The 14,656-nt window shown below is 43.1% G+C and overlaps 1 protein-coding gene across 1 annotated transcript in view; it reads right to left on the bottom strand.

Annotated features, from left to right (window-relative positions):
• The window catches only part of LOC116912750 (ATP-binding cassette sub-family G member 3-like), a 51,126-nt gene that overhangs the window by 10,319 nt on the left and 26,151 nt on the right, over positions 1 to 14,656 (bottom strand). Inside the window, 3 exon segments of the mRNA XM_032916897.1 lie at positions 239 to 393; positions 5,513 to 5,637; positions 7,666 to 7,755. Coding sequence (XP_032772788.1) covers positions 239 to 393; positions 5,513 to 5,637; positions 7,666 to 7,755 — 370 coding nt within the window.

Below are 14,656 nucleotides of genomic sequence, written 5' to 3'. Positions count from 1 at the left end.
TGATCTCAAGAAATTTCTTTTAAGAACTCACTGGAAAGGGCGTGTTAACTGCATCCCAGTACTAACAGAGCAGTAGTACAAAGCCTAGGAAGAAAGGCAGCTCCTTCTCTACTACAGACCATAATAGGCTTTAGCATATGGCTTCACATCCCAAGTACTGATTTATCAAGCAAATTCCATCTCTACGAAGGAATTCAGGGAAAAATGTTTCTCTTAGAAAAACACAGTTTGCACTCACCAGCATGAACACAAAGTAGATGGTCACCAGTAGTGTTGTTATAGCTGCTACGTTCTCCCCAGCTCCTAAAGACAGTGACAGGGAACTAGCAGAATAAGCCAGCATCATGATGGTAAATGTCATGGTGCAGAAACCCCGCACACTCGTTCTTAGTCCTTAGAAAGAAAAAAGTGTGTCAGTCCAGGTACTGAGCTCAAAGAAGTGTGTGACAGCAGATGCTGGCGAGGATGTGGAGAAAGAGGAACACTCCTCCATTGTTGGTAGGATTGCAGACTGGTACACCCATTCTGGAAATCAGTCTGGAGGTTCCTCAGAAAATTGGACATTGAAGGACCCAGCTATACCTCTCTTGGACATATACCCAAAAGATGCCCCAACATATAACAAAGACACATGCTCCACTATGTTCATAGCAGCCTTATTTATAATAGCCAGAAGCTGGAAAGAACCCAGATGCCCTTCAACAGAGGAATGGATACAGAAAATGTGGTACATCTACACAATGGAATATTACTAAGCTATCAAAAACAATGACTTGATGAAATTCATAGGCAAATGGAGGGAACTGGAAAATATCCTGAGTGAGCTAACCCAATTACAGAAAAACACACTTGGTATGCACTCATTGATAAGTGGATATTAGCCCAAATGCTCAAATTACCCTAGATGCACAGAACACATGAAACTCAAGAAGAATGACCAAAATGCAAATGCTTCACTTCTTCTTTAAAAGGGGAACAAGAATAGCCTTGTGAGGGAATAGGGAGGCAAAGTTTAGAACAGAGGCACAAGGAACACCCATTCAGAGCCTGCCCCACATGTGGCCCATACATATATAGCCACCCAATTAGATAAGATGGATGAAGCAAAGAAGTGCAGGCTGACAGGAACTGGATGTAGATCTCTCCTGAGAGACACAGCCAGAATACAGCAAATACATAGGCGAATGCCAGCAGCAAACCACTGAACTGAGAACGGGACCCCCATTGAAGGAATCAGAGAAAGGACTGAAAGAGCTTGAAGGGGCTTGCGATCTTATATGAACAACAATGCCAAGCAACCAGAGCTTCCAGGTACTAAGCCACTACCCAAAGACTATACATGGACTGACCCTGGGCTCCAACTGCATAGGTAGCAATGAATATCCTAGTAAGAGCACCAGTGGAAGGGGAAGCCCTTGGTCCCTAAGACTGAACCCCAGTGAACATGATTGTTGGGGGAGGACGGTAATGGGGGAAGGATGGGGAGGGGAACACCCATACAGAAGTGGAGGGGGAGGGGTTAGGGGGATGTTGGCCCGGAAACCTGGAAAGGGAATAACAAATGAAATGTAAATAAGAAATACCCAAGTTAATAAAGATGGAGAAAAAAAAAAAAAACTAATAACAGTTTTATGGCCACCCTAGTCTCTACTCTAGTGGTTCTCCAATGCCATTGTTTCCTTCCATGTGACTACATAATATTGTCATACAGTGTTTTATAATACTTATTCTGTTTTTATTTATTGGAATCTACATGTGTTTGGGAATGTATGCCACATGTGTGCAAGTGCCTTTGGAGGCCAGAAGAGAGCCTCAAAACCTCTACAGCTGTCCTTGCAGGCAGTTGAAGACTGTCCCATTATACAGATGCTAGGAACCAAATCTGGGAACTCCAGAAGAGCACCAAGTGCTCTTAACTGATGAGTCATCTCTCACACCCCATCATATGGCTTTATTTTCAGACTGGCTAAGAAATACCTTTCCATATAATACCTCTTTTCCTTTATGCATGATCAAGAACAACTTATGAGATCCTGACTGGGAGAGCTACAGGCAACACGAATGGCTCAAATTCTACTACCTTCTCCCACAGGAGAATCACCGATAGAAAATGTTTATGTCCACAGTCCCTGAGTTTATTATGGTTGCATTAATAAAGAAATCGGGATCAGAATTGACCTGGCTTTTTGTCAATTTAACGAAAGCTACATCCATATGGGAAAAGGCAACCTCATTAGTAAAACAGGGCATGGAGCTACTTGCCATCCACCAAGCTCGATTATTCAGTGACTTACCTGCCTGCCTTCGACAGACATGCTACCCTAGAAACATCCAGGTTAGACCCTTCCTCCTATCCCTATCTCCTGCTGGCTGTGCCACCTAGGACACACCCAGATGCTCTGAGATGTGCAATGCTCCCTGAGTTCCATTGTCAACCACGATGGTGTCCACTGGAGGAACACCTTCCCAATACCTTCTACAACAGAAACATCCAGGGACAACCAAATGGTTAAAGACCAGCATAAGAGCATAGTCAACAAGAGACAAGGTAACATGGCACCTTTAGAGCCAAATGATCCTACTTCAGCAAGTGTTAGATCCCTAGATATCATAGCATAACCTATGCACAAGAAAATGACCTTAAGTCCAGTTTTATAAAGATGATAGCTACCTTTAAAGAGGAAACAAGGGGCTGGAGAGATGGCTCAGTGGTTAAGGACACTGACTGCTCTTCCAGAGGTCCTGAGTTCAATTCCCAGCAACCACATGGTGGCTCACAGCCATCTGAAATAGGATCTGATGCCCTCTTCTAGTGTGTCTGAAGACAGCTATAGTTTATATATAATAAATAAATCTTTAAAAAAATAAAGCGAAAACAAATAAATACCTTAAATAAATATAGGAAAATACAATTAAACAAGTGGAGGAAATGGATAAAATTGTTCAAGATCTGAAAACAAAAATAGAAGAAATAAAGAAAACACGAACTGAGGGAAATCTGCAGACAGAAAACCTAGGAAAGAGAACAGGAACAACAACCCAAGCATCACCACAGAGTATAGGAGATGGAAAAGAGAACCTTATGATTTTAAAAAAAGAATGATACATCAGCCAAAGAAAATGTTAAATTTAAGAAATTCCTAACACAAAACACGAGGAAAATCTGGGATAATATGAAAAGACCTAACTTGTGAATAATAAAAATAAAAGAAGGAGAAGAGTCCTAGCTCCAAGGCCCAGAAATATTCTCAACAAAAACAGAATAGACCAGAGGAAAAAAATTCCCCTGCTACATAATAATCACAATATCAAATCTAGAGAACAAAGAAAGAATATTAAAAGCTGCAAGGGAATTCCTTCTGGTGCACATCTGCACCCAGGAGCAGATCCTATGCTCCAGCCCTCCCCAACCTGCCCACACCCAGAGATAGCTTGCCCCCGCCCAGGATTTCTGACACCCATAGGCTCACAGGTAAGTCCTCCACCATCATCCTAATACCTGGTTTAACTGCATGGATTGAACAAGCCTGAAGAGATGTTAATACCTAGATGACGGGAGGCTACCTCCAACTCTACTTTTTCCTAGGAAGTCATGCAACAGCTATACAGGAGGGCAGTAAGTTTCATAAGCTGATTCATAAGCTTTATGGAGTTGAGGGATGAGTCATACATAATCCTGTGTTTTTATAATAATCACAGGAAAACAAGTTGGGGTCTGGGGTAGCTGAAGTTTATGCCTAATTCTTTAATAGAGGTTATTGTTAATAATTGTGTATCATACATGAGTGTTGTTGTGTATGTGTCATGGCGGGCATGTGCCATGGTGGTCATATGTCATGCTGTGTATGTGCGTAGTGAAGGACAGCTCTCTGTGGTGACTCTCTCTTCCATTTTTTAAGGATGGAATTCAGGTTGTCAGGCTTGCAGGACAAGCATATTTACCCATAAGCCATCCCATGACCTAAATGAGTGATCCTGGATAATAAATCTCTTACTTACAAAGACAAGTCTAAAGTTTATCAGTACTTGCTTATGAAGGTGTGTGTGTGTGTGTGTGTGTGTGTGTGTGTGTATGACTATGTGCCTGTGTGCCTTAGTGTGAGTGAGTGCGTGTGTGAGTGTGTGTGAATGTGTATGAGTGTGTCTATATCTATGTGTGAGTTGAGGTTTTGTCTTTTACTGTCTATTGTAATGTAAAGTGTGGTCCCCAAGACCTGGAGTCTACACATAGCCCTTTTGACCCTGTCCCCAAGTCAATTCTGATTGGTGAATAAAGATGCTGACAGCCTATAGGTGGGCAGAAGAGACATAGGCGAGGTTTAGGTTTCATGGGCTTAGAGGGAGAGGAGGACCCTGAAGAGGAAGAATGTTCCAGAGAAGAGGAAGGAAAGGTGTCATGGTTTGTATATGCTCAGCCCAGGGTGTGGCAGTATTAGAATGTGCGGCCCTGTTGGAGTAGATGTGGCCCTGTTAGAGTGGTTGTGTCACTGTGGACTTAGGCTATAAAACCCTCACCCTAGCTGCCTGGAAGTCAGTCTTCCACTAGCAGCCTTCAGATGAAGATGTAGAACTCTCAGCTCTACCTGCACCATGCCTGCCTGGATGCTGCCATGTTCCTGCCTTGATGATACTGGACTAAACCTCTGAACCTGCAAGCCAGCCCCAATTAAATGTTGTCTTTTATAAGACTTGCCTTGGTCATGGTGTCTGTTCACAGAGGTAAAACCCTAACTAGGTCAAGAGGCCACCATAGGTTAAGGGCCAAGGCAGCACAGCCTTAAGGGCTGCTGAATTGGAGCTAAGAGAAGCCCAGACGGAACATAGTAATTGTAAGTAATAATTCGGGGTTATCAATAGGCGAGTGGATTCTAAGAGCATGGAGGAGAGATGGCTGCCCAGCTACTGTGCAGTTTAGAGTTTATTGTTAATATAGAAGCTGTGAATGTGTCTTTTATCTGGGATGTCAATAACCAAAGATGAGGAAGAAACCCCAGGCAGAGATTTAAATAATTTCTACAACATGTATGTGAGAGTGTGTCTGTGTACATGTGTGAGTGTGTGTGCATATGTGTGTGTGAGTCACTGTGTGACTATGCTCTTTTGTGAGTGTGAGTACATGCATGAGTGTATGTGTGTTCTGTGTATAAGGATGTATGTCTCTGTGTTAGTGAGTTTATGTTTTTGTGACTTTGTGCGTGTTTCTGTATGTATGCAACAATACATATGGATAGCTATCTAATAAATGGTTTTGCTCTACTGGCACTGCCTCAAATGTGTGGTTTAATTCTACATTCATTATAATGCACAGAATCTCTTAGCGGAAATGCAGTTTCATAAACAGCTTTGGAAGTTCCTTGTGAACACATCTCAGAGATTTTACTTGATACTGAACAATCATTTTAGATATCATGCAGTGGAGACAAGCTTTTCTTTTCAAAGGCTTGCTGAAGTTGTAAGAACCAAAACATGCTCGTCAAAGCCTAAAGACGCATTCTCTGGCTTTGTTGCTCACCTGCTATGATGTATGTTATAAGAATAAATATCATGCTTGGCAACAGCCTCCTGGGTATTAGCTCAGCCAGCAGTTTCCCAAAGAAATAGGATGACACTCTGTAGTATCCACTGGTGTGCTCATGTCTACAGAAACAAAAGTCCTTGTTATACATCCATAGATTGGTCCAACAAGCACAGGTGAGGTGCTGGCTAGCCTGACCTCTGATACCACAGGGAGACTATGAAGACAGTGTCCCTGTGCTCCAGGCTGACTCCCATACACCTCCCATTCTTTGAACCAGCATCTCTAGGCCAACATCCTTGTGGCATTCTCACTGTGACTCCCATCAGAGAAATCCCATTTGGTTCACTAGGCCACAGAATAGCCCCTGCAGGGAAACAGTCCAATGTTTGCACTCTCCTCAGAGACTCTGCTCCTCTGAGGCTGGCTCCCTGAGGTACTTCAGCTCTCAGTACCTCACTTCAGGCAGTAGTCATGGAGACTCCTCACCATGCCCTTCTTATGAGGAAGGTGACACTGGCCCTCTGAGGTCACCCTACAGCTACTATATCCTTCTCTTCTGCATCTCTCATTTTAGGAAAGACTTCTTCCTTCAATAATCTCACTTTACAACCATGAATCCTTACCAGCTACCACACCTAGTCCTTCCCCTTCCTAGCAACTACCCCTAAGCCATTCCAAACTCCAGGCTCTTCCCTGCCGGTGTCTTCATTGCATCTTTGATTTTGTTTTATTTTGTTTGGTTTTTGAGAAAGGACCACTCGTGCAGGCTGACCTCAAACTCCATATGTAGCCAAAATGACCATCCTTCTGCCCCACCCCAAGTTCTAGAATTACAGAATGTCTCCTTGCTGAGGTTAATGTGGTACTGTGAGTCTTCCCCAGGGTTTCATATGCTAAGCAAGCACTCTACCAACTGAGCTATGCCCTCAGGTCCTCTCTGATGATTCTTTCCTTGGCATGCGCTTGTAGGCAAATGTGAGTCCTTAGCATAGGCCACCCGGGAAGTCTCTTTCCGTGTTTGAAAAGCACAGGAGATCAGACAGCTGTTCACTTAGAGCATCTCTCTGGCCTTTTCCTGCCCTTCGTCCAAGGGCGGTGCACACCCTCGTTCTTGTGTAGCTTTACCTCTCCAGCTCCAATTTGCTGCTAACCCCCTAAGCTCTATCAAAGACCTGACATCATTTTAGGGGTTCATGAATGATTTTCTGTGGGGCGGTGGGCTGTGAAAAGTATCCTAGTTCCTGTTCGAGATAAGATCAAAACCCCAGTGACCCTGAAAGGGACAGTAGGAGCTTCCCTAAACTCTCAGGAGGCCAGGCCCCTCTCATGTAGCTACACCCCACCCTCACCCACCCACCCACGGCCCCCAGTAGAGAGGCTTGTGGCCATCAGTCACGTAGAAGCAGGACCATGCCCTCCCACATATAGATAAGGTATTCCCAAGCTCTCTCAGACCAAGCCAATAGGAAGTAATTGCTGTCGGACCCTGACCCACCCCAAAATTGTATCTAAGAATCCTATCCAGAAGGATTAAAGGTATGCGAGAACTACTCCGTTGTCTGAAAGCTGTCACAAGAGCTGTAACATGGCCACTTGGGAAAGAGATCTGCTCTCCCAAAATCACCTCCAGAAGCTCCCCTGCACCCTTTGCTGACTAGACAGCCTCCTGCTGGCTCTGCCCAGCAATGTCTTGGAGCAATTGAAGTGGCAGCAGAGACAGCAGAGGCGATTTCCTCTCTGTGCTCAAGTTCTCTCCCCTTAGTCTGAACCATCGCAAGTGGCCGGGCCAGAGATCTCCGTGGAAAGCCTCCAGTATGAAGGCCAACAATCTTCATCTCCCTACTGCTACTTTGTCTACAGCACCGAGACCTGGTGACCACACCCCAACTTGGAAACTTCCACTGAGCTGCAGACACCTCTGCCCTTGAGTTTCCACCCACCTCTTCAGTTAATATTAGTAATCTCTATACATACTTCAAAACACATGATGGCATGTGAGAAACATAAGAATTCGTTATTTGTTAAACAAATAAAGATTAAAAAAAGAAAGATACTGGTAATTCATGAGATAAAGTTCTAGGCCGAACTATGAATGTAATCAACTTGATTACCAGCGGCTGATGCCTGTTACAGCAGGAGCTACTCACAGAAAGCGATCCTGGTCAATCACAAAGAGCTCCCCTGCAGTCACACTTGTGATGCACTGGAAACCAGTGAGCAGGAGGATCAGGACAGCTCTGCGGGGAGAGAACAGAGACAAAGGCAAACAGCAAATTCAACGTTTGGATGGTTTCCTTAGGAGACCTCATCCTGCAAATTAAATGATATCACCCAGGTTTTTTTTAAAAACAAAACAACAAAACCAACCAACCAAACAAAAGCAACAGCAACAAACTTAAAAGCAGGGCTGGAGTGATGGATTGGCAATAAAGAGTGCTTGTTGATCTAGCAAAACATGGATGTTTAATTTCCCAACGCCCATAAGGTGGTTCACAATCATCTGTCACTCCATGTCTGGAGACATAGTTGGGGTCCGGGAATAGTCTAACAAACCATGTTAATGCTGATCTCAGTCACCCAGGGCTAGATTATTGAGCATACGCCCCAGGACTGATTGTCCAGGGCCATGGTCCAGATTTGGGAATTGAACCATGACCCTGAGTTAAGATCCTACAGGGTTGTTATGGCCAAAATCCACAAACATCTGTGCCTATATCCCACCACTCTGGATATAGGGATAGGAGATTTTCTTAGAAGCATGTCTTTGTTGTTCATTTATCTTGCTCCTATTTGTTGGGGTATTCAACTGAGGCAGGGGACTTGCCTTCTCTAATATTCATCCTAACTTGTCTGTCAAAAGAGGACTTCCCTAACATTCATGTCTTAACTTGCCAACAAGAACATTAGTTAGCCACATACATGTCTCTTTCGGCCAAGTAGGATGTGAGTTCCCAGAGAGGTCTTGGGAAGTTAAACTTTACTTGACCAGGTTCCAAATATTTTCTTATATTGGTGCAAGTGTCTCTCTCAGGTTTGGGCCCTTAAAAAGCTTACACCTAGGTGCAGGAAATGATATTGGGCAGTTGGTTCAGGTCCAAGCTTATTGTAGGCAATTACACAAAATGTCTCTACTGACTTCTATTATGATTGGTTTCCAAGAGCACAGAATACGTAATCGATCATGGCATTAGAAGGTTTTCTAGTAATAGAAGAAACCTATGAGAAAGTTTCCTTATAATGGCAGACTATCCAGGTAACAGTTACCTAGGCCTTACATTTGATTTAGGCCTTGATATTTTACCTGGGTCCTAACAATACAACGTTCTCTTCTGATATACACAGGCCCCAGGACATACACAGGCTGCATATACACCCCATAGGCAGACACACGTATACATAAAAATAAGTATTTAAAATAAGAGAAAAAAGGGAGGAAAGTAGAGTTATGTAGAACTATTTAGATTACAAAGGTCAGGAAGTGTGAGTCCCATGAGGTATTTACTTTTTCTGTCTCCACGGCATTACCTATGGATTGACGTGTGTCCTCTAAAATCCAACAATTTGCTAATGGTTCCTAATATAATGATCTTTTAGTGTGATGATGAAATGATGAGAGTCGAGACCCACAGTGTGGTCTGTGTCCTCATTGAAGGCTCTGCACTGTTGCCTTTGCTATGAGAGGGCCCTGAGAGAAGGTGCCCAGACAGGAATAGCCCATGGCAGAAGCCTCCCCTTAGACTCTCACACTGCAATGCACAGACACATTTAGTTTTAAATCCACTGAGCCTGTAGTATTTAGTCATGGCAACCCAACCCACCACTTCAGTTTAACTAACAAAATTGGTAAGTATCATTCCTAATATACAGAAAAAGAAAGCAAAATAAAACTCATTTTCACATTCAGTTAGCCACTTTGCTTTCACAGATGAGGAAGGATAAAAACATGAACCAGTGGAGGGAATCTCCACTCAACAGCTCACCACAGACTTCACCATAGTGTCATCCTTCAAGATGATGATTATTCCTAAAATAGGACAACCATCTTCCTGCATGGTCTCCAAGAGCATTAAAAGATAAAAATTCAGTTGTGCACATTTATGAAGAAATAATTTGTGTTTGTGTGATAAGGGATAGTAAGCAGGAAGAGGGGGATAAAAGCCACCTGTAGTTAAGTGTTTCTTGGATTTATGCATTAGGTTTGTCTAAGACAAAAGCCAGGATTTGGATCCTAACAGCCTGCTACAAAACACCCTTTTAAATGACAGATAGAGGTCAGTGACTCTCTTTATACAGGTACACGGTGGATGGATAGGCAGATCAGATGAGGGGCCTTATTGGAGACAAGTCTCCTCCTACATAAAAAAATTCCACTTACCATTTATCAAAGGCCAGATTAAAGTAAAATGTTGAAAAGAAAAAGACAACCTGACAATGGGATTAAAACGCTGGGAAAACTAGGAAGCCTGGCCTCTAGATCTCCCAGAACTTGGGAGGCAGAGGCAGAGAGCTGCTACAGAATGAGGCTATCCTGGGCTACAGGACAATTCTGGGCCTGTCAGTTTACAACTTTGGCCATGCCTCACAAGGTCAAATAAGAGCAGAGGAACCGGGCACAATAGCAGGCCTGGGCTCTTCCTCCTCTCCTGAGGAGCCAGTCCTGCCTTTCAAGGTTCCCCTGTTTTACCTCCACTCTACTCTCTCTCCACTCTTCCCTTCCCCCACACATCTGATCTCAGCTGGTGGGCATCCTCCCTCCCTCACTCTATCTTTAATAAGTTGTCCTCCAGTTCCCATTCCCATCTGTATATACACTTTCCTATCTTTTTTATTGACAAAACTAGACACTTAGGAAGGGAAACTTGTGGCCCTGATTATAGTTAAACTATATGCCACATCTACTTACTGACCTGATATTTTAAATGTCGCAATTGTAGATTGATAGATTAACAGCTGTATATTTAAGGCATAAAAGTAATAATTCATGGATGATTTTGTGAAATAATTATATCAGACTAAATTATGCGACACCCGTCTCTACAAATATGCGTCATTTCTACAGTACCTCATTTGAAATGTAGTCTCAGAAACTTTGAAGTGTGGAGGATATTTGCTGATTGAGTGTGCTCAATATAATTCACTTCAATAGAAAATAAAATTTATTTCTCCGGTTTATCAGGTGGTATAGTATTAAGCCACGTGTGTTTCCTTAGTGCATAGCACCTCTGGACGTTGTCACTGCCAGCCACGCTGCCTGGAGGTGAATTGCTCCACATGTAAGTGAACCATGTGCTTGTCTTTCAATCCTTGCATTCTTTTATTTTGCATGATTGTTCTTCAAATCTTCAGTTCTCTCCATATTCCCATTTTTCAAGATAAGTACATTGCAATTCTCATTTTCTTTCTTTTTTTTTTTTAAAGATTTTATTTTATGTATATGAGTACACTGTAGCTGTCTTCAGACACACCAGAAGAGGGCGTCAGACTCCATTACAGATGGTTGCGAGCCACCATGTGGTTGCTGGGAATTGAACTCAGGACCTTTGGAAGAGCAGTCGGTGCTCTTAACCACTGAGCCATCTCTCCAGCCCCCGCAATTCTCATTTTCTTTGCTAGTTTTCTGTTGGCAGACAGAAAGTCTTAAACTTGGATACTGCATGCAATGCTCCAAGGTACGTCAGACTACAGATGCATTTTGGGAAGTTATTTCAAATATATTTGTTAGTATGCACAGGATAAATTTCTGGGTCTAATTATTTCTTTCAATGTGAGTTCCTTCATAGTCTGTTGGTATCTCAACCTTATAAGGCTGTTGAGTCAAAGGAACTCATATGCCACAAAATTCAAATCTAGTTCCTGGGTTGCAGAGATGGTTCAGAGGTTAAGAGCACTGACTGCTCTTCCAGAGGTCCTGAGTTCAAATCCCAGTAACCACATGGTGGCTCACAACCATCTGTAATGGGATCTGATGCTCTCTTTTGAAGACAGCAACAATCTATACATAAAATAAATAAGAAACTCTTAAAAAAAATCCAGTTCCCAATTACAGAAATTGAACAAAGCACAAAGGCAACCCCGGATCCAAACGTGAGAGGTGACTTCTGGCCTCCTGAACATTAGTGACAGTTTAAATAGTAACACTGACCCTGAAAATAATTCAATAGGTGGTGTTGAGGAACTGTTTCTACCTGTCCTGCTTGGGTTTCCTTTGCTGTGGTGAACATTATAACCAAAGCAACCTTGGGGAAATGAAATTTAATTTGCCGTACACATCCCAAGTAATAGTCCATCCCCAAGGGAAGTCAGAGCAGGACTTCAAGGCAGGAACTTAGAGGCAGGAATGGAAGCCGAGGTCATGGAGGAATGCTTCTACTGCCTTGATCCTCATGGCTTGCTCAGCCTGCTGTCTCATACAACCCAGAACTACGTGCCCAGGGGTAGCACTGCTCCCAATGCACTGGCCTCAACCATATCAATCATTAATCAAGAAAATGTCCCCCAGACTTGCCTATAGTCAATCCGATGAAGGCATTTTCCTACAGCTGGCAAGAGGTGGAGGGGTTTGGGGGGAACTCTATGCAGCCCTCAGACGTCAACATAGCCCCAGACAGCAGCCCAGAAGAGAGATGTCCACAGGGCCTTTGGTAGTAACATGGGCCATAGACACTGATGCAGATCCCCTACTGCTGCAGGTTCCCAGTGGCAGCCTGGGTGAGGACCTCACTGTGACCTCAGTGGGCAGCACAGACTACTCATATCGGGCTGTACCTCCCATTCTCACTTCTGCGGTTCCACCTCTCCTCCTTGTGCACACACATTCCTGTGTTTGCTTCTCTCTCATCTCTCCACTGTTACTTGCTCTTTTTAGTCGTGACCAGAGGGGATGTCTAGGTATCTGAAAGCTTATCTTTAAAACTGTACGACAGCTCAACTAGACATAGGCCACAAAGGTGAGCAAGTAGTTTTCCATACTTAAATTTCAGTGAGAATCGTGATAATCATGATGTTGCTGATGTTTGGAACATGCTTTAGTTTATCATGAATGGATCTCTTTAAGGCCACATTACAACTCAAAACTAGACAACAACCACAAGTCAGAATAACTGAATCCCACCCGTTACCCAACACTCACATTCAAACAGACCAAGTGTATTCAGGAAAATTGACCCCGAAGCCACAAATGCAGAATAGATAGGTAAGCTAAAGCCATCCCTGCATCAAGGACACTATCAACAGAATAAAAAGGCAACACACAGAAGGGGAGAAAATGTGTGTGCATCATGTATGTATGTGGTGAGGGGTTCATATTTCAGAAATAAAAATAACTCTAAGTCAATAGCAAGGAATAATCCAAGGCCAGTGAGATGATTCGGCAGGTAAGATGACTATGCCAAGCTTGATGACCTGCAAGCAATCCCTGAAATCCATGTGGTGGGCAGATCAGTTCTTGTAAATTTGCCTGTCCTCCGCATGCATACTGTAGGACATACATGCGCACGCACACACACACACACACACACACACACACACACACACACTTTGTCTGGGCTTGACATGTTTTATCAGTCCCACAAGTGTTTATGCATACTTGTATATATTCTCATATACCTATATACATATATATGTACATACATATAGTCAGACAGACATATACATATAAAAATTTGGTGGATGGGGCAGAGCCCCAAAAGCCACACTTTATTTCTTCTCTCTGGCAATGTATACCTTCTTAGACAAAAGTTCTCTATAAACTTATCTATAAATTACCTCATAGATAAAATGTTACACAAAAGGGAAATTACAGAAGGATGTTGATATTAAGTTGAAAGCAGTGTTTCATTCTGTAAGCTCATTATAAGTTCAAAGCAACAGTTTCACAAGTCCTTGACTTATCATAGTGCACATCTGTGGCTTTATCCTTGGACCTAACCTAGAATGAATGTTTTTCCTTGATCACAAATTTGTTCCAAGCCTATTTCTCTTCTTCATGCTATTTATGGAAGATTATTGTATTCCTTATTATGCAGTCTATTCTATGAGGAGGGGGCACATTCTATTCTGGATTCTAACTTTACTGTATCTTTCTGGCAAAATAACTAAAACCATCTCCTAGAAGCTTCTTCCTAGAATTATTTGAGTCAAATCAGGAATGCTATAAAGTCAATAATTCATCTAAACAGTATTAATTCATGAAAGTCCATCCTCATGTTGACCTGCAGGGAATTTGCCACATAGGGTTGGCTGATGCTCAAGAATCATTAAGCTATGCAATAGTGTCAGGGAAGGCATATCAGCAGTTAGAAGCAATCCTGGGACGAAATCTCTGGCGCTGCACCTCTCCAGAGTGCGCCCATCACAGCCATGCAAAAATGGTGGGACATCTCCAGGAAACTCACTTGCTTGCTGTACTGGCTGGTTTGGTGTGTCAGCTTGACACAAGCTGGAGTTATCACAGAGAAAGTAGCTTCCCTTGAGGAAATCCATGAGAACCAGCTGTAAGGCATTTTCTCAACTAGTGATCAAGAGTGGGAGGGCCCAGGCCATTGTGGGTGGTGCCATCCCTGGGCTGGTGGTCCTGGGTTCTATGAGAAAGCAAAATGAGCAAGCCAGGGGAAGCAAGCCAGTAAGTAACATCCCTCCATGGCCTTTGTATCAGCTCCTGCTTCCTGACCTGCTTGAGTTCCAGTCCTGACTTCCTTTGGTGATGGACAGCAATGTGGAAGTGTAAGCTGAATAACCCTTTCCTCCCCAACTTGCTTCTTGGTCATGATGTTTGTGCAGAAGAAGAATCCCTGACTAAGACAAATAATAGCCTTTCCTAGATGACTTCTGTCACAATGGCCTTATGACTTGTCAACTGTACCTTTCTACCTTAAGGACAACATTCTAGAGCTCAAACATGTATTCCACCCTCAGCAGCATCGGTCATAGTAGCCAAAGGTGAGAGCAAACCACATTTTCAGACAGATATGAACGGGAAACAACAGCATGTACACACAATGGACAATTATTCTGCCTTACAGTGTCCGAGAAATCCTCACACCCGACACGCTTTGATGAGCCCTGAAGACATTACACTAATGGAATCCAGTCAGCCAGAACAAACAAGAACCTAACTTAGACAACAACAAGCCACAAATG

The sequence above is a fragment of the Rattus rattus genome, chromosome 11 (genome assembly GCF_011064425.1).
Source record: "Rattus rattus isolate New Zealand chromosome 11, Rrattus_CSIRO_v1, whole genome shotgun sequence".
NCBI lineage: Eukaryota > Metazoa > Chordata > Mammalia > Rodentia > Muridae > Rattus > Rattus rattus.
Note: the sequence above shows the minus strand (reverse complement) of the source record. Positions and strands in the feature narration are given on the sequence as shown.